This window comes from Bremia lactucae, linkage group LG1, assembly GCF_004359215.1.
Source record: "Bremia lactucae strain SF5 linkage group LG1, whole genome shotgun sequence".
NCBI lineage: Eukaryota > Oomycota > Peronosporomycetes > Peronosporales > Peronosporaceae > Bremia > Bremia lactucae.
The window spans coordinates 9,390,421-9,412,607 of NC_090610.1; the positions used below are offsets into that span (position 1 = coordinate 9,390,421).

Below are 22,187 nucleotides of genomic sequence, written 5' to 3' on the forward strand. Positions count from 1 at the left end.
CGCACCGGTCTCAACAGATTTGTTACACATCTGTTGAATGTTGCAGGGGCGTTACTAAGCCCCTGAGGCATCACTAGCCATTCCCAGAGCATCCCACTGGGAGTGCTCACTGCTGTGTACGGGATGTCCCGTTCACGCATAAGGATTTGATAGAACCCATCCATCAGATCCATAGACGAAAAGATCGTACTCTTAGACATACCATCTATGATTACGTCTTTTCTAGGTATCGGCGTTTGAGCCGGTACCGTTGCAGCATTCAGTTTGTTGAATGCGTGCACTATCCGCCACCCTTCTGTGGCCTTTCTCACACAGAAGGTCGGAGAGCTATGTGGGGAGGTTGACTCCCTTACATGGCCCGCTTTTAATCGATCGGTAAAGAATTTGTCGATCGCAAGTACTTGTTCACGAGGTAGTGGCCACTGCTTCATGACACAGTACTTCGAGCCCGGTTTGAGCTCGATTTCATGTCGAGTGCCTTTATCCTTAGCAACTCGCATGGAACTGCTTCAGGGAATGCATCCCTGAATTCTATAAAATCCTCGTATAGAGGATTTCCTTTTTAATCCGAGTCTTCACATCGAGGACACTTTCGTCCATCGATGAGCTGCTGAGAACTCGTTCGTTCTCTGCAAAAATTACCGCTAACCGAATGTCGGTTACGTAATTGTCCTCTGTGATGAGTACGCAGATCTGCTTGATTTTACCAGCATGCAGATTTCTCAAGAACCGCTTAGGTTCTAGGGCTGGTAATTGAGTTATCTCCGAAGTCAACTTCTGAGGCGCATACAGATCAAGAGTATAAGCGCCTACTCTCGAACCGTCATTAACCAAGACATTTAATGTCTCGGTTTCTTCCTGGGATTTATCCACAGGCTGCCGAGGGATTAATCCCTCGGGATCTTGAAGTCTAGTTACTCAAGTATTTGGGGATATTTCTCCTCAAGTACGTGGGGACCTCTTCCTTCAACGTCTTCCGAGTGTGATTGCGCTACGACAGTCGGGTCCTCTACGGTCGACTCTCTACTCGACCTAGGATCAATGGTTGTCCCTTTAGGCAACCGGTATACTCCTTGAATGTCGCTCGCCATGCGTACATTCATGTTTCAATCCACTCGATTTCTTTGAGTGGTGGACCTTCGGCACTGCCTGTGCATTAGCACAGCCGTCGCCAGCAGCTGACTCCACAGTGTGATTAGTAACCACAGTGTGATTAGTAACCACAGTGTGATTAGTAATCACACTGATTAGTAACCACACTGTGGTTAGTAATCACACCGATTAGTAATCACACTGTGATCTTGTGCAGTTGTACTAACGACCGTACCACAAGCGAGACCGTCGCACTCACTCATAGTACATCCACACGCTTGTGGACGCTCCAAGACGTTCATCAGATGGCCTCATCACCTTGCAGTTTAGTAACAAATGATTTGTCACTTAGAGCCCTAGTGGACTGCGGAGCGTCGAATAACTTATCCATCGCCAGTCACTAGAGGGTCGTAGGCTCAATATGCTGAGCGCGACATCCCTCCAACGAGGATGACGGTGCGTCTAGCGACAGTCTAGCGACAGGCGCATCGATAACAGTAATGAAATCCGTAGTGAAGTTTCACTTCACGTTAAAAGATTTACAGTACGATGATGATTTCATCGTACTGGATTGGATGACAAATTTGATGTCACCCCAGGTTTTCCTTGGCTCAGAAAATACGAGCCAAGGATCAGCTGGCAGCATCGATCCGTTAAGATGCCTGCCACTTGTTCATCAGATGGCACATAATGATTGTGTGTCTCGAGCAACTTTAGTCAAGAGATTTGCAAATTCTCTTGAAGTTGCTGGATCAGTAGGGCGTTGCGCCCCTATTGACCCCGAAGTTTTTTTTTTACGGTCCGCCTCGCTGTTGCGATTTCGCAACAACGTCGGACCCGCGACCGTTGCCCCTTTTAACATACGGTCCAAAATTACGCTCAGTACCTTTCGGTGCTGGGCGTGGGGCATTACACTCATGAGCGTTGTGTTGTGTCCTAATTTTGGCAGCGACGGCATTTCTGCAATCGCTTATTGCTCGAAAAGCGCGGTCTCTCGCCCTCGACGTAAGAGAGGTCCATGGGTTCTGGACCTCCTAACTCGTGTGGTCTTGGAGGACGATACAATGATGAACTAGCTTGAGCCTGTCTCAAGCTAAAGTCCTCCTGTTCCGCAAAGGATATTGCTTCTTCAAGTATATCCAGTTCCAATCGGAGCAGGTGGGTCTTTACGGGACCATCCGTAAGACCTTTCATGAACACCGTAATCAACGTGTGTTCATGGACTTTGTTATGTAATTCGTTAAGAGTCGTATATGCTGGGCATATGCGTGGACATCACGCTTGCCTTGCTTGAGTTTCAGAAGCTCTGAACGAGCTCTGAACTCAGCCTTTGGCGATTCACACGTCTGTTTGGGTCGCTAGAGGTTTTTAAAGCCCGGCTCAAAGACATATGGGTCGCGCAACTTAAGAACCAATGTTCAAGTTTTGCCACAACCTGCAAAATCTGATTGAGCGAATGCGACTTGCATTTACTCGTCGACGATGTGACGTGCCTTTATGGCATCGTCCAACTCGACAAATTATCTCAAGAGGGAGTGTTCTTCGACTCCCTTATACTTAGAGATGTCAATCTTTAAGGTTTCGGGACGACGCGTTTGCGTCATCCCAGGTACAGGGGTCTGTATCTGTTGTAACCTCAACAGTTCTGCCTGTTGATTGTCTTGCTGATTTAGCAAGGCTACCTTCTCCTTCATCTCGTCAAGTTCTTGTTGTATGAACTTGGCGATGGCTGAATGGAGGGCATCTCTGTCCAAATTGGACAGCATTGCCTTGATTGCATCGTTTCCTACGGTCGAACTCATTCGTTCGACCGCACTCCTATCTATGTCACTTAGAAAGGAGTAGCTTTCACGGGAAACGTGATGCGTATTCCCTTTATCATCTAACATGTCCATGTTAGATGAAGGAAATGTGGTCCTTGGACGAACTACAAAGTGCTACCAGGTGTAACGGGGCACTACGACTTGTACTGCTTCAGTTGCAAGTGGTGCCTTACGTTATTTCACGTACACTAGTACGTTCAGAGGAAGACTTCTCTTTAAGGTAACTAGCTTTAAGAGGGTTAAATGTAAACTGTTTTAATACAATTTAGTATCTCTTCTTTTTATCTGTAAACTTTAACTTGATTATAAACTAATACTAAACGTGCAACTGAAATCTTATCTTATCTGTCCCACTCTTTTGCTTACATCTACAGTTGATTAGTGTGCGGGATAAATAGATGTAATGGCTTATACTTATTTATGGATAAGATTTTTGAACATTAATATTTAAAGTAATAATCTTTTAATATTATCTACCTTTTAGATAATATATTTATTAACAACCTTTAAGTGTTAATTTCATGCAACTATAGACCCCGTTACATTTCGGACTTGATACGAAATCCGGACGACACAAGGATGTAGTGGTCTTTGCAAATGTGTCAGCACGTGTAGTAAAGGCTACGTACGGTCTTATAATAGGCGCGTTGGTATATTCTAAGCTACTAAAACCACTGTGGCTCTGTAGCAAGAAGATGATCGACGACTGAAGGTCATCAATAACGATCACCCAATAGAAGCCATATTGTATTTGTGTCTACTCAAATTGACAATAGTAAAACAAATGGGATAATGATCGACCAATGCTGCATTATTTAAAGCGTCGTTTTGTGCTCAACTATCGAACAGATGCCATAGCTGCTGCGACGTATAAAGGCAATACATATCCTCGTCATTGCAGTGACAAAAGTTCAGCAACTTGGTCTAAACTTAATACAAACTTAGATCTCGCGACTTTTGGGTCTTTTTGCCATACTGTCGACAGAATTGCGATGCTTTTTTTTTCGTTTCGGTTGCGAAGATGTAAATGAATGTTGCGACAGACTTTGTAAGATGAGGTCGTCGTCGTTCATAGTTTGTTCGTGTTGGCTCTGTGTGAATCGATTCAATTCCAAGTTGCCTAATAAAATGTCCCGGATACTTTCGTTCACTTGACATGTAGGTTTGCCCCGAGACATGGCCATTACCGCGTTCATTCCTGTGATGTCAGCAGACGCAACCGCACGTTTATAAGTGACGTCAAGCTGAGCGGCAAGACCGACTCTCTTGTCCTTTACTGCCGTCACGGCTGCCTCTGCTTCCGTCTTTTCAGCGTATTCCAAGTACATGAACCCATCAGGTTTCATATCCAATAAATTGTGATGAATCTGGACATAGCAATTATTGTAAATTGACGAGTGATACATGTGATACTAAGGGACATACAGTAACGGACAGCAGCATGCCATACTCGGCAAATAAGTCGCGCACTGTGCGTTCGCTTACGCATAGCGCTGACGGAACGTTGGTAATACAAACCACGTGCCCAGTTCGCACAGCGTTCTTATCAGGACATTTAAGGACGGACGGATCCTTTTTGATTCGCTCTCCTTTCTTCTGTACCGCATGTGCCATTTCGTTTATTAAAGTACACGCATTTAATCATCTCGGGACCAATGTCACGAGATCTGATAATGGTTCTACAACCTTGGCTGAGCAGCTCAATGACTTCCAATCATTTTACAGATATGCAAAATAGCTATAAAGATACAAGGTTTCTGCTCTGCTGCTCGCTTGATAAAGCATCAATATTTGAGCACGTAATAGCTTAAAGGAGACACTTATTCCTTAAGTCATTCCTTAAGAAAAACTTAGTTACCATCGTCAACATTGTCGCGATTTTTAAAGTCCTATTTTTAATCATGGATCGGCGAGCACAGTGACGGTCGAAATCGGAAATTGGTGATCCAGACGCACCGCGTATCGAGGTTGCGCGACCTCGATTCCAGTCATTCCAGTCGATTCTATCACTACGCTTCCGGGCTGATTCTCGGAAAGCTCAGGAACTTCCTGCTCCTCTGCCACCTTCGACAGAATATTTCTAATTTCTGATTCTATGTCCGAGTTACCATCTTTTTCTTCTAATAAGTTGCCAGAAGCCACTGCGTCATTGTCACGAAGTCGTTGCGGCTTCACTTTAGCACCCAGCATTCAAAAGATCAGATACATGGCTTTCGATCGACGAAAACGGTTGCTAGTATACATACAAAAAGCATCTGTGGCAGCCTTGGCATGCTGTGGAAGATTGACAAACCCGACAGAGGACCCAATGGTACCTCGGCATGCCGAGGGGAGTCGGTGGAGACACCCATGACCGACTTCCGCCCCTAAGACGCCGTCTCCTCCCCAGCGCTCAGTTGGAATGATCGATACAATCCGTACTTGGTCCTCCAAGGCGCTACAGATTTTAAATTAAAGCGTGAAAAAAGCAACGATATTCGAAAACGGAACCAACTTGAACACGTAGCACTGAAACGATCCATCAAGAGCGTCCAATATCTCGTCGTGTAGATCTTCTGGATCCGCAAAGACGCGCTCGGGCGTTCCTAATAGGTAATCCGATTCAGCTCGAAGTCCTGCCCGCTCTGCCGGCGACGAGTCTGCAACATCCTTTTTAGGAGGTTTATTTTTTATTAGTGTAGCAATATTATTCGATTCGTGCTAGCGCTATGAAATACGCACAAGCACATGCAACAGCTGGTCCTCGGCACCTTCGTACGAATCGAAGCGGATCGTGACGCCGAGCAAGCCTTTTCCCGGCCAATCTCGGCTTGGTGTGAGCTCTAGCTCCCGTGTGGCCTGTGCCTTGACATTATACACTTTAAGCTGCATTGAGCGGTCTTCACTCTTCGCGATGAGCTCCATGAAGGTTGCATCCCGCGTATCCTAAGCGGATGTGCGTAATTATAAAAAGAAGAGCAAGACAGACAACGAAGCTGTATAGAACCTACTAGTCGGATGCCATTTGCCTCGAGGATAAAATCAAAGAAGCTCACAAAGCCTACTTGTGACGCCGGTGACTTCTCCTGGATCCCTAAGATCCGGAAACCGCAGCATTCACCGCCCACAATGGCGTCTTCATCTCGACAATTGTGGGGAGGACCAGCCAATGTCGAGCCTTCATTCCCCATCTTACGATTTAAATCGATCAAGCTTTATTTTAAATTATTTGCATTGCGCTTTAGAAATAAAGGCTATAATGGATGCTAGAGTAATTCGACGTAGTTCTCGGAGTCATTTGTCTCCGCACGAAGTGCTAGGAAGAACGAAAGTTATAAGATTGAAAGATTGTATCGTCATTGAACATACGTGCCCGTGGCATTAAATATATAATAACTATGTAGGGAATCAGACAGTATTGCATAATTCTGCTCAACGCACAGGGGTACCCGACAACACGCGGTGCAAATCAGCATCCCCTATGCTCATACAAGAGGTGTCAGAATGGAAAGCTATTCATCACGTATCCCACGAAGCAAGCCAGTAGTGGCATATCTAGCAAAACACTATCGAATGGAAAGTTCCTCAGTAAAAACAGCCAGTTTATATCCTCATTCTTCTTCGGACGGTAATTCCAAAACAATGTTGGACATCACTGGAACTTTCTTCACATTTCACACAATGCGGTTTATACTAATACTCGAGAAATACGAGTAGAAGTCGGAATGGGCCACGCATTAACGCATTGCTCTGCTCCAGTGGTTGGTACGTAATTTGATTGGCTGAAGAAAGCTGTAATTACGTTCAGTAAAAATAATCGAGGGAGTAGTTTATGTACCCGCGATTCAGTGCCAACTGGGAGCCTTTTGCAATGCGGGAAACGCTTAGCAGCTTGAAGAGGCAAAGAACGGTTTCAGATCGACTTTGTGCAAGATAATATGAGTTTCATCGCAGTCCAAATTACCTTTCTGCAGAGGAGATAACAAGGTACAGTAATGCAAAACCTGCGGCTATTTTAAGGAAGCTCTGTGGCCTTTGGATGAGATATGATGTCATCGTCAATTCAACAATCAGCTACTGGCGACGTTTTAGCCTCGTCAGAAGTTAAGACATTTAGAGCCGAAATTGGCTGCTGCCTTGCTCTCTTACGTGAAAGGTGGCTATGCATGCGTTAGCTAGGTGTCTCATTGTAATACAAGATGTTCATTAGGTGATGCACAATCGTGGAAGGAGAGAGTCGGTCACCATATGAGACAAGATATTCGCTACTATGTACATTATCCGTAAACACATTGCATCAAAACAAGGAGACAAACATTCTGTTTGTATATGGCGTCAACACTATTAGTTTATAGATTAAAAGAAGCGCTAACTTGGCGACATGATCGCACTAGTGCTCAGAAAAACTGTCGTTACGGAAGGCAACGTTGGCACACGTGTGAAGTGTGCGCCAGAAAGTCATTCTTTGTAAAGCTCCGACTTTATGAAAGCATATATATGAACTGCACAATAAATTGCAGCATTAATGCAAATCAACAAGTTGGTAAACCTTCTGTATGATCGAGTTTGAAGGATAAATACAATCTCATGGGCAACCATTCAAACTCCAATCAGGTCTAAAATACATGGCGTAAGCTCACCGGTCAAGGAGCTAGCCGTACTGTTTAATTGCTCGTTGCGACTTCAAACGTTTATACATACTTATGACCGTGTTCCAGCTCAAAGATAAAGCTTTACGGATCTGTATGTATCATCCCTGTAGCGATAGTTGAAGCCTTGGCTCCATAATCTCTGGTCTCATGCTTATGGTATATTTGAAAGGACATGAAAGTCGAGCATCCATATGGGAGATAGGCGGGTTGTCTCTAGAGCGAATCAGATGCTTTACAACATTACAACGGATCCATGTGCTCGAGTGTCTCTGCTTTGCTTCGTCTCCAGTCGCGGACGAACCGCAACCTGAAAATGTATTCAAATCATGCGGAAAGCCCAGAAGGACACTTGAACCCAGTATGGTCGGCAGCGAAAGCCGCAACGACAAATCGGTGGCAAGCTATAAAAATCGTTCTTCAAAACGCGTTCCGCGAATTTGCCGACTAGTATGCGAAAACTGCGACCCGTAGACGAGTGTTTCCGCAACACTTTCCTCATATGTGCTACGAATTTGGATGGATCAAAATATATGCAGTTAAAGAAAAAGACCCTAGTGGCCAAAGCATGTAAACAGCAAGGATCGACTCATCCGTCTAGATGAGCACGTCATTCGCTGTCTCAACAAGAAGCAGCGATACGTTCGCGTGGATCGGAAGTCAGACCCGGTAATATCCCGCAAAGAACGCCGCTTGATGTTCTAAAAACCGATCCCTCGGCCAATTTTCCAGATCGTCCGTTTGCCCTTTCAAGAGTGATGATCCAGCTCTGCGACAGCCGTTTTTCCTCTGGCCAACGGCACAGTTCCTGTACCCACTGGGACAGATCATTCATAAATTTGCCCGCACTCGCACACGTTTCCCCCACTTCCTCGAAAGTCAAGAGCATGGCGGACAAATTGGACGACTATGTAATTCAGCGGCGGCTCGCGCCTGCTCTCTTTGGAGATGTGCTGCTGTGTGAACACAAGCCTACAGGCGACCTCGTGGCCGTCAAGCGCGTGCTCCAGAGCGCCGCCGACGCACAACTTACGCTCTCGAGCAATAAAAAAGTGCGCGAAAACGTTGCACTGGAGCGCGCGCTGTATCACAAGCTCAACCGCGTGGGTGGTCATGGCAATCTTCTTAAGCTGCGTGACGAAATTGAGTTTGATGGGTATTTGTACCTTATTTCGGACTTTTGCGCACGCGGCGAGTTGTACGAGCTCGTGAGCTCGGCGGAAGCTGGCAAGTTACCGCAGCCTCTGATTGTCAAGTACATGCGCCAAATTGCTAGCGGCGTGCAATTTTTGCACGCCAATGGCTTTGCTCATCGGGACTTGTCGCTTGAGAACGTGCTTGTTTCCGACGAGGACCAGTGTCAAGTGTGCGACTTTGGCTTAGCCGCATCTACTGCCATGCCCTGTCACGAGACTGTAGGTAAGCTGTTTTACATGGCCCCTGAAGTACTTGCGGGAGTCCAATACGACGCGACTAAAGCCGACGTCTGGTCTCTTGGCGTGATGCTCTTTATTATGCTGATTGGTGCCCCACCTGTCGAAACAGCGTCATTATCAGACGCCAGGTTCCGGTTAATGTCGGAAAAAGGCGTGAGGAATCTCATTGACCGATGGGGACTCACGAACGAGCTTTCGGCCTCTGCGATTGATCTCCTTGCGGAAATGCTTCAAGTCGACCCAAGGCAGCGAATGTCCATGACCGGCGTAGTCGCTCATCCTTTTTTACAGCGATGCATCCCGATCAATTCTTTACAGTCGCCTATTATCTCCTTGTCCCAGACACGGCTTGCTTCTCCAATAAAGCAGACGTTGCCCGTGGAAATATGTTCGTCGACCCCGATGCATTCTACGGTCATTCTACGGTCTCCGATCGATGGAATCCAACGGAGTGGCTGCCGACTACTGCTTTATAAAATTCACCGCTTCTTTTCGCGCCGTCGAAACAAACGCGTGATGGCCGTCGATCGCACATCGAGATCATTGAAGCGAATGCGATCGAAACGTTTGGCCACTGCCGCGTGATGGCGGCTTGGCCGTCATCGTTTTGAGCTCTGTGAGTTTGTAGATACCATGGACCGGCCACGTCGCAACAGTTTCGTTAGATGCCGGGTGTTGTATATTTATTTGGGACTACGAGTGTCCCTGACAAGTAGACTAGAGGACGTATGTAATAAAAAGTAGACAAGTAAAATGGTTTATTCTCGTGACGCAGTTTAGTCTATAGTAAATTCGATACTTTGGGAAACTTTGGGAAACGTGACAACATTCTAGACAACGGTGAAAGGCCGTTTAGAAACAATGGGTCCAGTCCTCAAGGGCTCAAACCTTTGCGGATATTGCCGATGATCGTCTTCGTCTTGATTCAGACGACTGCGCGCTTTGCAGTAACATGCACATACCGCCACAACAACAACAATAAACAAGAGCGCAAAACAGCAGAGTGCGAGCACAATCTGCCACGTGCGAAAGACAGTGGCAAGTTCTGAGATTATCACGTAAGAACCAAATGTGAGCAATTACAGTGAGAAAAAAAACATGACCTCATCAATTCACCTTCAATTGCTCCGGGGCTAACAATGCTACTATTAGCCTCATCCCCAGCGCTCGAGATGCTATTGTCAGTAGAGGCAGACGAGTTGTTCGCGGCAATCGTAGCTATTGGTGGCACTACTGACGACACTGTGTCTAAGAGCATCCAGAATTTTAGATAAACGAGAAATTAGCAGTAAATAGACCTTCTCGAATTTTACCTGACGGTGCAACAGTGGCGGGTACAAAAGGAGTAACTTCGGTTGTAAGAGCAGGCGCAGGGGTGGCAGGAACAAAAGGAACCTCAGGTGTAGATGTTACATTGGCCGGTTTATCAGTGCCAGCAGTCCAGCTTAAGGAAAAATCGCAAGTTCCGCAATCTGTGCCGTACGTGCACATGCCGTCGGCGTTAATCGCGAAGCCAAAGACCTTACCCTGTGCCTTTTCGTAGCATTGACCACAACTGCAGCTTCCATCTCCTGTGCGAGCTCCCTGTTGTAAGCCGCTGCACGAGCACCCAGGAATGCCACCTGGCCCAAAACCCGTCAATTCTGTTCCGTAGCATATTTCTGCGCATGCCACTGCTCCTACTGTACAGAAGAGCGTAGAACCACGATACATGAGCCCATTAATAGTCGCACGGGTATGCTATCATGAGCTTACCCATCACTGAATGCGTAGAAACCGCAACATTCGCGACAAGTGCCGCAATAGTTGGCCTCAGTTGCATCCTTTCTGATGTGGCCTGCGTCAGATACTTAGGGCAGCTATTTTTGCTGCGGGACGGATTAACGGACAACGATGGTCTTCGTTATAATGCGCAGTCGCACATTTGCATGGCTTTTTAGCCAAACTCCTGTCCTCGAAGGGGGGGGAAACTGCATCATACCGGTTTGTGACCCGTCAATAGCGATCAGTTTAATCAATGTAACCGCTAATGAGTGCCTGATAACTCGACCCCATTGTTTGGCGGTGACATGCCGAGTGACTGGCCGTGGACTGTCTTTTTCGCGAAAGGACCTTATTACCACACTGCTTAAATTTGTTTGTTCGACCGTCGATACTGCGTACTTAGTAACCCCTAAACTCTTGACGTAAGTAACCATAGCTCAAGGCAGCAAAAGTCAGCAAGTGCCAAGATACTTGACGTCGCTCTTAAGCTGCCGAGAACGTCCTTGTGTGCACTTAATATCGCTGTTATCAAGGTTAAGGAAGACATCTAGATTGGGTAGCTGTAGTTGGGAGCTCTTACCGTTTCGATGAATGATAAACCATCGAACATTAAAGCGTGAGTGTGAAACGTTAAGACTTGAGGTGACTATGCGGCATCACAGCCACTTGGAAAGGCGCCATCATTACTCGCGCGCAGATTAAGAAGCCCAAACGCGTATTTTTAGAATAAATAAAATTGACGCATTTCAACAATGAAGGCAAAACAAAACACCAAGTTATCAGATTCGTTGACTAGTTGATGACATTTTTTTTTCTTGCGTGGCGGCAGGTTCTTAAAAGAGAAGAAGGTTCTTCTCAGCAACTGCTACTTGTCGACGCTTTCCCACGCTATTCTTTTTTAGAAACGCCAGTACCACCCCGTCAAGTGACTTTATCTGAACCTCCACGTCCTGAACTCTAAATCGGAATGGGGTCCGTCTCTTCATTCACCCAGTGTTTATTTCATTTTACAATTAGTACTACTTGCCTTCGCCAATTATTGCAATCGAGCCATTTCCGGCTTTTCAATGGACACAGTTCTGACTGCCACCGCGGTGCCTTATCCATGTCGATCGTTTCTTAGTGTCACGGCCTCCAAGGTGGATACAAAGCAAGCAATGCAGGTCCCTGCTACAGCAATTCTTCATTCACCCCCTCAACGCTTGTCTCAATTAAAGATGGTGGCAACTTTAGCACCGGCTCTCTTTGGTGAGGTCTTTTTGTGTCGCGACACGAAAACAGGGCGTCAAGTGGCCGTCAAGCGCGTGGATCTTTCTTGTGCAAAAGCTCAAGTGACTCGAAGCAAACACATTCGAGTAGTGGAAAGTTTAAAACAAGAGCGGGACGTACATCGACGACTTGTGGCGACCGAGACAAGAAATTTGGTCCTACTCGAGGAAGAGGTACAATATGGAGGCTCGTTGTACCTTATCTTTCCATTTTGCGCCGGTGGGGACTTATTTGATGTGGTGCGCCATAGTCCACTCGATGGTCGTTTGCCGGAAACAACTGCTCGTCGCTTTTTGTACGATGTGGTGCAGGGGTTGCTTTGCTTAAAGCAAAATGGATTGGCCCATCGCGACATTTCGTTGGAAAATGTATTGCTCGATGTCCATGGCATTTGCCATGTGTGCGATTTTGGTCTGGCTATTGAGGCTGAAAACGTAGTTGCTCCCGGTCGAGTGGGCAAATCTTGGTACATGGCCCCAGAAGTGTTTGCAGTCCAGGAATCGTATGACCCATTGGCAGCTGATATTTGGTCTCTTGGGGTGCTGCTTGCCATTATGTTGACAGGCGCGCCCCTAATCGAAAAACCATCAATGGGAGACTATCGCTTTTGTGTCTTAAGTCAAGGAGGAGGCGTGCGCCAGTTAAGCCATATTTTTCCAAGCAAATTGTCAGAAGATGTCTGGGATTTGATGGAAAAGGTGCTTTCGATTGATCCAATTCAACGCCCGACTTTGGAACAAGTTGCCACACATCCATTTCTATCATAATGTACCTCTTCCATTTTACCAATTCTCCGTGTCTATTTAGCAAGGCAAAAAAAGGCTTAAACGTTCAAGTAAATATTAGGTTGTTAAGTTTTAAGTTTTAAGCAGGGATGCTTGTCATTACTGCGTTGGAGAAGGTTGCTGTTTTATTAGAAAATACGCAAAACACAAGAATACCAAAGCTCGCCAGCCAAAGACCGCCGTAAGGAGTACCCCCATAACCACATATATCTTCAGTATGGGTCTAGCAGGAAAACCCAAAACTGCTGGAACGACCAAAGTGCCATCGAGACCCACTTGTCGCGCGAGTTCCTCAAGTGGCGAGAGGCCTGGGGCCGGAGGGGCTCGGGTTCCTGAACCTGATGGTGCTACCGAAGATTTGCTGCCGTGCACGTATCCAAAGCGACGATGAGGAAGCTGATTTTGCTGCGGCTGTAGTTGCGCGCGAACCCGCGGGTCATCGTCAGGCACGATTTCTCCATTAATTATACGTACCATCAGTGATAAGTCGCAGAGTGGAAATCAGTTTACTACTACTGTAAAACCAATTCCGTTTTTACACCCATCTCTTTTGATATTGGGTCCGAACTCGGTTTATCAAAAAATTCTGTTCTTTTATCTGATCAAGTCCACATTTATAATTTTTATGGAGATCTCAGCTATAAGGTATTGTAAAAGAAGTAACATGTATTTTTGCAAAATTCAGCATGCCAAGTTAAAGACAAAAGAGTAGCCAAGCCAACACATTCGCATCTGAGAGGTTCTGCAGTATCTCAATTTATACTATAGGAAGTCCTGCTAATAAGCGGTGTTTCTTCTTAGCTTCTGATTGCTGTCTTAAAAATTATATCAACTTACACAAATCTTATTAAAATTAAACAAATCTAAATATATCAAGGGTTATTTTAAATAAAAAAAAATGTATTTTAACTATTAGCAATTTTTATACCCTATGGCGTTACTGAAGGGCGACCGCCCTAATTTAAAAAAAAAATACGTAAAGATGTTTGACATTTAGAAACAATTTAAGTATAAAAAATTTCAAATTATTAAGATAACATATCAGAATTCAAAATAAAATTATAAACATTTAAATATTTTCGTGAACGAATATTTGAAGGATTTGCAGTATATGAAATTCTTGTATGTTCTTCCGATGATAATTCTTTTTAAAAAAAGATGAAATAAACGGTGTTTCACTTGAATATGCCAAAAACGTTTTTTGAAGCTGGGGCAAATAAATTACGTATCAAAACAAAATTTATTTATAGATAATAAATAGGGCCAATAAAAAAAACTTTTTGATTTAATTTCCTTCTTAGATCTATTCAGATATCTAAATTTCCTAAAAATATTTTTTTAATAGTAAACTATTCTTTTCAAAAACTTTGAATAAATTACGTTGTTTCATAATTTTTTTGTATATTTTTTGCATATTTAATAAAAATATAATATAACTCCTACAAAATAATTAGTAACTTTAATGAAGTCAGTCGCAGGGGAACCTGTGTTTCTATAGAGACTTTCTAACTTCATTAAATTTTACATATCTCTTTTGGATATATATTTTTTTTTACGAAATGTCAAATTCTTCATTTAAAAGATTTCTATTTTCTTTATATCATTTTGTACTAAACCAGCAGTACTGGCAAAAATGGTTTTGCTCCGAACAATATTTCAAGTGTTTTTGCTATTGTTTCAAAATATCGTTTATTGGTATATTAATTAGAATTTTTTTAATTGTTTTTTATAGTTTTTTTTGATAATATTAAATTTAGAAATGAAAAAATTGTGAGCATATGTGTATACTCGAAAACAATTTTTTTTAAGTAATTAAATTCTCGAAATATTTGAATTACGGTAAATACTTTTTGACCGTCCAGATAAAACACATAAAATTTTAGTTCCAGTAGTTGAAGAGTTTTGGTGGAGGTTCCATGTTTTCTTGCTGTAACATGAACAGCTGGATATTTTAAAGTTACAATTGCACATCTGTGCATTGAAATTTTGGCAGCGGCTTTTCTGTTTTTATCGTCATCATTCCCCTTACATGGCTGGCGGAACCGCCCGATAATTGCATCATCCTTTAATGGTGCGATGAGGCCCTCATTATCGCCAGGGTGCTTTAGCAACTTGAAGATGTCCATTGAATTGCAGTATTCAAGACCTGATACCATTTGCAGCTCGTCAAGTGTGACTGTTGGCGGCTCAACAGCGTCACAGTCATCGTAACATATCTTGCAATGAAAGAACCAATTTTTGATTGTTTCTGGGCAGACGTCAGAAGTCCAAACTTAAATGACAGTCGGATTTCCTCCAGCACTGTGATTTTTCCATACTGATCGATGTTTTATTTCAAAGCAATATATGAGCAAAGAATTGAATCAACGCCAGTAGTATGCCTCAAAAGTTCCGGGTCATACCCGCGTCACACGGCTGCATTTTTGTGGTTGCATTTTGCGTCAGGCAAAGAGGCATTATTTCTTAACGTTATGTTATGCCCATCCAATTTCCCAATTGAAAATGTGCAGCTCCGTTATCTAGGATGATCACAATCATGCGTCTATCCATCCGCTGATCAAACGCCTACAATCATAGAGCGGAAACATTAAGCATCATCCACGCTTTGCTGTTGGTATGATATTTGCAGCCCTATTACATTTCTCGGTTACCGTTTTTGAAGAAGCGAGGGTTTAATGATTTGCCAATCACCCACAGTGGAAGCTTATTGAGCCATCACCGTTTGCGCAGATAGTTACAGTGATGCGTTCCTTGCTCTTTTTATGACCTCAAGTTGCTTTGTTGCCAGTGGGTTTGGCAGCTTGCAAGCGCAAGAAAAGGCCTGTCCCGTTCATGTGACGTATCCTTTAAAGTGCTACCTCAATGCCTTTACATCTACCGAAACATTTTCGCCCTGTCGTTTGCGCGATTGAATGTTGTGCCGCTCGTGTAGTCTTGTAAGCCATCCATCAAAAACCGCAGGATGTTATTCAGGGTAAAGCTTTGAAATCTTTTGGTAGCCTTGAATTTGGTTAAGTCACCTGCACGTGAAAGCCTTAGTTAGCAGCGAAGAGCTTAAAAATGTCGAGTTCCTCTTAGGTGTTCCAAGAGACACTGATGTGCTCTTCCGTTGCTTTATTTTATGCAAACAGTGCATCATCAAGGCGAGAATTAATGTCATGCTGGTTTTTGTCTGACGCGGTATCCAAATACAGCAGCTTTGCACCATTTTTTAACGTGATTGAAATTGTTGCTTGCATAACCTTCAAATTGTTGTCTCTTCCACCCATTTGACAATGCTGGCTTGGAATTTGAAGAATTCTCACGGCAATATTTACAAATTGCATGATGGACACGTTTGACACGATGATCCTTTCACAATGACTCCACATATTTTTTGCGCAGTGTCGCAAGTTCAATAATATTTATGAAGAAATGTTATTTTACCTGGTTAAGGCTGGCGAGAAGACACGGAAAATGCAGAATGCATCATTCAGGCATCATAGTTGTAGTTCCCTCTTCTATCTTACGCGATGTGATACTTCCCTTTTTCCTCTGGATGCGGCTGTTCTATCGATTGACGCATTAAATAAATTTTACGGCCAAAACACTCTACCCCCTCTCATTTAATATTTCTTCTCTTTTGACCCGAAAAGGCCGACTCTATCAAAACAAAGGGGTTCTAATGACCGATCTGCACTTTAAATTACAAGTACAGTTAGACCACGATAAAAGAGCAGAGGAACCAAAAGACAATAATGTACTTCTTCGAAGTGTTAAGGGCGTAAGCTTAAAATGATTTCTGCATTGCACGCGAGGTAATTATGTCAATTTTACCTTTGTAATATTTTACCTAATTTTGACGTTTTGTCAAAATTAATGGTCGAAGAACGTCTACAGCAGCAATCTAGCCAATAGGTATGAGATTAAGAGCCTGTTAGGTACTGTCCTAGTACCGTTAATGACTTCAAGTCGTAATGTTCATGAAATATATATTGACCTTCTAGGAATAAGAGTCAATTACGTACGGCTGACGCTAGCTGGAGTGGAACGGGGCACCTTTTGCGAAGCGCTACTTCAGTACTAGCCACCCTACACGGGCAACAGTGAAGGTGATGCGCCACCGAATTCTTCGCGTACACGACGTGCAGAGGAAGGCTTTCAGTGGCGAAGAAGTTTTAGCTACTAAAGGTCAAAACTAATGAGTCTTTGTAACGGGGAACTACTGACTTGTATTGCTTCAGGACAATTTTTCACTTCGCACTGCTTCAGTGCGAGTGGTGCCTCTCGTCACTTCACGTACACTAGTACGTGCAGAGGAAGCTTCTCTTTTAAACACTAACGTTAAAGAGAGATAAATTGAATCCGGATTATATAAAATTAAATTCTTCTGTTTCTATTTTTTTTAATACTGGCTTAATTACTAACGAATACAAAACATGTAATTAAATCTTATCTGTCTCTCTCTTTGCGCGCGTCCAGCGTTGACTGGACCGCGGATAAAGTAGATATTTTGGTGAATATCTACTTATAGATAAGTTTTTAGAATATTACCATGTAAAGTAATATTTCGTAAATAGTATCTACCTTTTAAGATAATATATTAATTAACGACCTTTAAGTGTTAATTTAATGTAACGATACACCCCGTTATAGGCTTAGTATATGAAAAAGGAAAACTGTATCTAGTATATTATATTCCTACGTAACGAACTTAATATCTACTGACTTAAATAAAGGCCACTGATATATGTTAACCCCACATGTGCTATGTGTACACCCTGCCGACCTAAGCCAATCAGGACTTATAAATTTGAATGCATCCCCGTGTCCCAAAGCTAATTAAAGCCTGCTTCTCAGAATTGTTTTTTTGTCGTGAACCCTAGGACATAATCCCGAAGCAACGTGAATGATGTCGATTCGTAAGCATGCTCTCGGGTTGAGATCAGCAGAAAGAATCCAGGTACTGCAAGTCGGCGGTCATGCAGATTCTTTTTAGGAGTTTCGGGAGAGGCTGCTTGTGTGTTACGCTCACGATGCTCTTTGAACTCACAAATAGGATAAAACACACGGTGTCTCGAAGCCTAGCCAATGAAAACGCCATGTCATTGATCCAATTGAAGCTTTTAAAAATCGCAATAAGTTTGATAACAACAAGGCCAATTTTATATTCTTACTAGAAGCAATGGAAGCAAGTGGACAAAGACATGAGCCTTGCAAAAAAGAATCTTTTCGGTGATTTAGTCACGACTTTTCAAAATGCTTTTATTACTCGACGTTGGAACAAGTGGACGCGACGAGGCATCGAGAAGGTCTTATTAACTAAAGAACCGCATGAACTCGTCGGCAGCCGGAGCGCCAAGTAAGGTGTTTCGTCGAATGACTACCATCTCAGATAAGTCGCCAGCCTTTGAGGTTCAGCCGCACTTATCAATAGACATTTCGTCTTGATCTAAAAGAGCATGTAACGGAGAGATTGCCGCAAGGCTAACTTCTCCCTCAATGTTGCCGTTTATACTATTTACAAGTGTATTTAATTGCTCACTCGTATCACTTTGTGAGAATACAAACGCTTCGCGTCTCCCCTGTCTTGGAGTAGAAAAAATAGCCTCTTCGAGACCGGGACATTCACGTCCCCAAATTTTCCAGCCTGTAATGGTTTTAAACCAGACGTGGTGTCGTATTTGACATCCGACAAAAAGTTAGGTACCTCAACTAACTTGTCCAGCGACCATTTACATATCACTTCACGTGCATTAGAAAGGTTTGACCGTAAATGCCCTGGCGGACCGCCAATATTATGCTCAGTATGGTGCCACCTCGGCCGACTACACCCGGTGGATTTAGACGCGCCACTCCACGTATCTCAGGGATTTGCACCCTTGATGACTCGGCCTTAGGCCTACAATGCTTTTAGCATGCGGTGATTCGTTCTTACAACGAGTGTCACTCGACGGAGAACGTTCCGTTCCACTTCTTTCTTTTGAGTTGAGCTCAGAATTAATGTTCTTAACATTATAGTTTATAGCTCAGACATTTCATGTACTAAACACTGACAGACTCAGTCAATGATCCGCGCCAATAGCGCTTTTGCTGCATAGAAAAGGTGGGTTCATGACTCTCCAAAACTTTGCTAGGAACATTGTACGTGGCGTGCAAGGTCTGAGGTCTCCAATTAATCCACGGCTCATGGTGTTCAAGCCAAGCCATATTAAGTATGAGATCATATCCTGAATCCAAATCAAGAACGAGACAGCGTTCCATACTGTCAAAGTCCACAAACTTTATGCCTAAGTTCAATGGAATTTTGGGAACAGTGACACGAGTCCCAAGCGAACAGTGATTATATCACCTTCATGCGCTTTAAGCGCCTCAACGTATTGTTGACTTCCTTCAAGGGAAAGGCGTCGAGCATAACTGCAAGACGCTCCTGAGTCAATAAAAATTGACCATGGCTTATTAAAACCCTTCACATTCGCTTGAGCGACTAAAAAGCCAGGCTTGTACTCACGGGCCGTGCTATTACGCCCAGAGCTAATTGGGGCTAGGTCTTGTTTACTTTTAACTCCTAGACGTTTAGCCGAGCCTAGGTCTTCCCCAGCAGGGCGCCCCGCACCTACTGGATATCGACGTTTTCCCGCACCGTACCAGATTTCTGGTAGAGGACGGAATTGGTGCATTTTCGAGCTTTACGCGTAATTCGTAGCGGATACGCTGGACGTTAACGTCTCGTGCTTCCGCACGTATAACATCTACGGATGTTTTTCTAATGTTCCAAAGCTTGCAGTGCTTCTACGCCTTCCTCAACAAGCCTTTATATTATGGTTCCGGTCTATTAGACGGTACCTCTAGTGCCTGGGATATATTGAGCTCTACATGTTCAAGCCCAAACAAAGTTTTAAGCTTGTCATAAGCTTCGCGTTGCACCTCTGAAAATTCTGGAAACTCTTCCTTCTCTGTGAATTGGCTTAGTCTTGTAAAGACGCAGGCGTAGATTGACTACAAGTGCCACTAGGTGTAGCAGAGCTACCTCTGTAACGGGTCACTACCGACTGGTACTGCTTCAGTACAAGTCCACTTCGCCCTTCCTCAGTACGAGTGGTGCCTCATGCACTCCACGTACACTATTACGTGCAGAGGAAGACTCCCTTTATAACACTTGCTATAAAGAGGCTTAAAAGATAACTGTATTAAATATATATGAGTTCTTATGTTTCCAATTTATTTATACTTACTTAATTATATACTAATACTAAACATGTAGTAAAAGTCTAATCTGTCTTTCTCTTTGCGCGCGTCCAGCGCTGACTGGACCGTGGAGCGAGTAGATATTATGGTCTGTATTTATTGATGGATAAGCTCTCGAAATCTGACTATGTAAAGTAATATTCTCCAAGTAGTATCTACCTTTTACATAATATTTTAATTAACAACCTTTGCTGCTGGCTTTCACAAAAGTCTCTTGAATGCTCAAATGTGGAAGTCAACAAATCTTCTAGAATTGCATCAGATAATTTGACACTGGATTCATATAGACAGATTAAGAGCAGTATTGTAAGATTCGCTTCATGCCACACTGCTACTCGATGATTTGAAGTCATTGTTTGTGTTCAGGTATTAATTTCATGCAACGATACACCCGTTAAGCACCCTTCACTTAAACGTACAATCACTCTAACTGTCATTGGTTTAAGAAATCACTGTAAGACCACTTAATTAAAAGCGATGTTGATTGGTCAGAACCACCATTTTTAGTTAGATCGCATGGTTAATAGTTTATGCGGTGTGCGAATAGTGCGACGTCTTCGGCTGCGGCTCATGCCACCGCGGGTGACGCATTATTGTCTCTTGCGGCAGACGTTCTGTCTGCCGTAGTATCGTCTTCTCCCGCAACTCTAAATGTTGAAGGTGCAAGTGGTGAGTTACCAAATGAATGCGACCGCTGTGTGTAGGTCGACAATGAGTGCGAATCGGACGAAATGACCGATTCAGGCAAAACAGAACAGTCGCCTGATAGTCGTCAGGTCGCTGACAATGAGCCTTCGAATGAGGGGGCTCAATCTGATAAAGGTGCTAGTATCGTTCGATATAGCATGTTCGGTTTCGACGATGAGGATGTTTCCTCATCGCCAGCACCGTCTTCCGTGCCGTCACCTTCACTTATCTCTGTGCGTTATGATCACGATATCGTAAGATATCGTAATAAAACTTTTTCTGGTACCTGCTTCAGTGGGTACCACTTAGGGGCGCGCAGCCAATAAAATGTCTCGTCTACCCTGAGAAGAAGCCACGGCTTTCGACCGAACGGCTAGACAGTAGCTTGTCTGAGGAGACTACTCACAATAAATATCCATTATTTATTGCGACAAAGCTACATGGCCTTGATCCCAGCACAAAGAACTTCTGCGTTGAGAAAGTTTTTTATATCGATGCTTTTCTTAAGCATCGATGGTACAGTGGCAACAACAAGCGAGATAAAAGCTCGTTGATGATAGCCTGGAACGCGTTTATTCGCAATGTCAAAGACATTGGATGCGAAGCCTAGCTTCAGAGACTTGACGCAATTCGCATTAAGTCTGAAAACGAACTCCAACCGGTGCAAGTATAAACTGCATCAGTTGTACCGTGAGACAGGACTTCCATGCTTCACTTGGGGTGATCCCTGCCCGCGTTGTGTCGATAACACGAAAGAATAAAAGGAGAATTTTTATTCTCTTTCTTCGCCCTGGGGAAGGGCGCGCATCTCGATAGAGATGCGCGATGCGAATGATGTTTTCAATCGATTTACAAGCGCCAGGGGCACGTGTTTTCCGATTGGCCTTCTGAACCATCGGATGGGTCTTGTCATACTGACGGACGAGGCCCTCAACGTCAGCAACCAGCTGGGAACGAGGCTCCCAGCTGTCATGTGAAGGTAGATAATCATGCCAGCGAACAAGATAACTCGTTCGCTGCCCCTTCACATCACGGTGGTTCTGGATACGTTCCACAAGGAAACGTTGATCCCATGGGAATCCACCAATAGTTGTGGTGGAGAATGGAAAATTAGATCCGAACCGTGTGTCGGATCTAGAGTCGAAGATCGACAAAATCGATCACTTCCTCCATAATTTGGAGGAGGGACTTGATCACGAGCGCGACAAGCTCGCTCGTTGGAGCAGACGGTGCAGGCTCACCATATCGAGCGGTTGGAAGGCCGGTCGAAGAGTGCGTACTCCATGTGAGAGTACGAACGGAAATATCACGCTGTTCGTGATGAGCTGTCGTCAGCTCATCGCAGTTTCAAGGATATTCGAACCAGCATGAGAAATTCCAGGTTCATGTTATTGATGGCGAATTCGACCATCGGTAAAAACTCGCTCCAATTCGGACACGATTGGACGTAACCTCGAAGTATCTCTTCGAGGACGC

General features: G+C 44.0%; 7 protein-coding genes across 7 annotated transcripts; 3 read left to right on the forward strand and 4 right to left on the reverse strand.

Annotated features, from left to right (window-relative positions):
• Positions 1-3,489: 3,489 nt before the first annotated feature.
• CCR75_007106 (uncharacterized protein) lies at positions 3,490-4,529 on the reverse strand (the record flags this gene model as incomplete). Its single annotated transcript, XM_067965170.1, has 2 exons — positions 3,490-4,282; positions 4,341-4,529. 2 exons carry the CDS (start codon positions 4,527-4,529, stop codon positions 3,857-3,859), a joined length of 615 nt encoding a protein of 204 aa, XP_067820106.1. The 3' UTR covers positions 3,490-3,856.
• Positions 4,530-4,615: 86 nt separating this feature from the next.
• Positions 4,616-6,534, reverse strand: CCR75_007105 (uncharacterized protein). Its single transcript, XM_067965169.1, has 4 exons — positions 5,906-6,534; positions 5,637-5,840; positions 5,410-5,615; positions 4,616-5,352 (listed from the first exon to the last, which is right to left on the reverse strand). Exons 1-4 carry the CDS (start codon positions 6,083-6,085, stop codon positions 5,106-5,108), a joined length of 837 nt encoding a protein of 278 aa, XP_067820107.1. The 5' UTR covers positions 6,086-6,534; the 3' UTR covers positions 4,616-5,105.
• A 1,265-nt stretch (positions 6,535-7,799) lies between these two features.
• Positions 7,800-7,994, forward strand: CCR75_007104 (uncharacterized protein; the record flags this gene model as incomplete). The annotated part of the gene is made up of 1 exon (XM_067965168.1): positions 7,800-7,994. One exon carries the CDS (start codon positions 7,800-7,802, stop codon positions 7,992-7,994), a length of 195 nt encoding a protein of 64 aa, XP_067820108.1.
• A 312-nt stretch (positions 7,995-8,306) lies between these two features.
• On the reverse strand, positions 8,307-11,044 carry CCR75_007102 (uncharacterized protein). Its single transcript, XM_067965166.1, has 4 exons — positions 10,735-11,044; positions 10,293-10,661; positions 10,096-10,227; positions 8,307-10,024 (listed from the first exon to the last, which is right to left on the reverse strand). Exons 1-4 carry the CDS (start codon positions 10,799-10,801, stop codon positions 9,810-9,812), a joined length of 783 nt encoding a protein of 260 aa, XP_067820110.1. The 5' UTR covers positions 10,802-11,044; the 3' UTR covers positions 8,307-9,809.
• CCR75_007103 (uncharacterized protein) lies at positions 8,431-9,564 on the forward strand (the record flags this gene model as incomplete). Its single annotated transcript, XM_067965167.1, has 1 exon — positions 8,431-9,564. One exon carries the CDS (start codon positions 8,431-8,433, stop codon positions 9,562-9,564), a length of 1,134 nt encoding a protein of 377 aa, XP_067820109.1.
• A 766-nt stretch (positions 11,045-11,810) lies between the features above and the next one.
• Positions 11,811-12,779, forward strand: CCR75_007101 (uncharacterized protein; the record flags this gene model as incomplete). The annotated part of the gene is made up of 1 exon (XM_067965165.1): positions 11,811-12,779. The coding sequence occupies one exon, from the start codon at positions 11,811-11,813 to the stop codon at positions 12,777-12,779; it is 969 nt and encodes a 322-aa protein (XP_067820111.1).
• A 117-nt stretch (positions 12,780-12,896) lies between these two features.
• On the reverse strand, positions 12,897-13,274 carry CCR75_007100 (uncharacterized protein; the record flags this gene model as incomplete). The annotated part of the gene is made up of 1 exon (XM_067965164.1): positions 12,897-13,274. One exon carries the CDS (start codon positions 13,272-13,274, stop codon positions 12,897-12,899), a length of 378 nt encoding a protein of 125 aa, XP_067820112.1.
• Between the last annotated feature and the right edge of the window lie 8,913 nt (positions 13,275-22,187).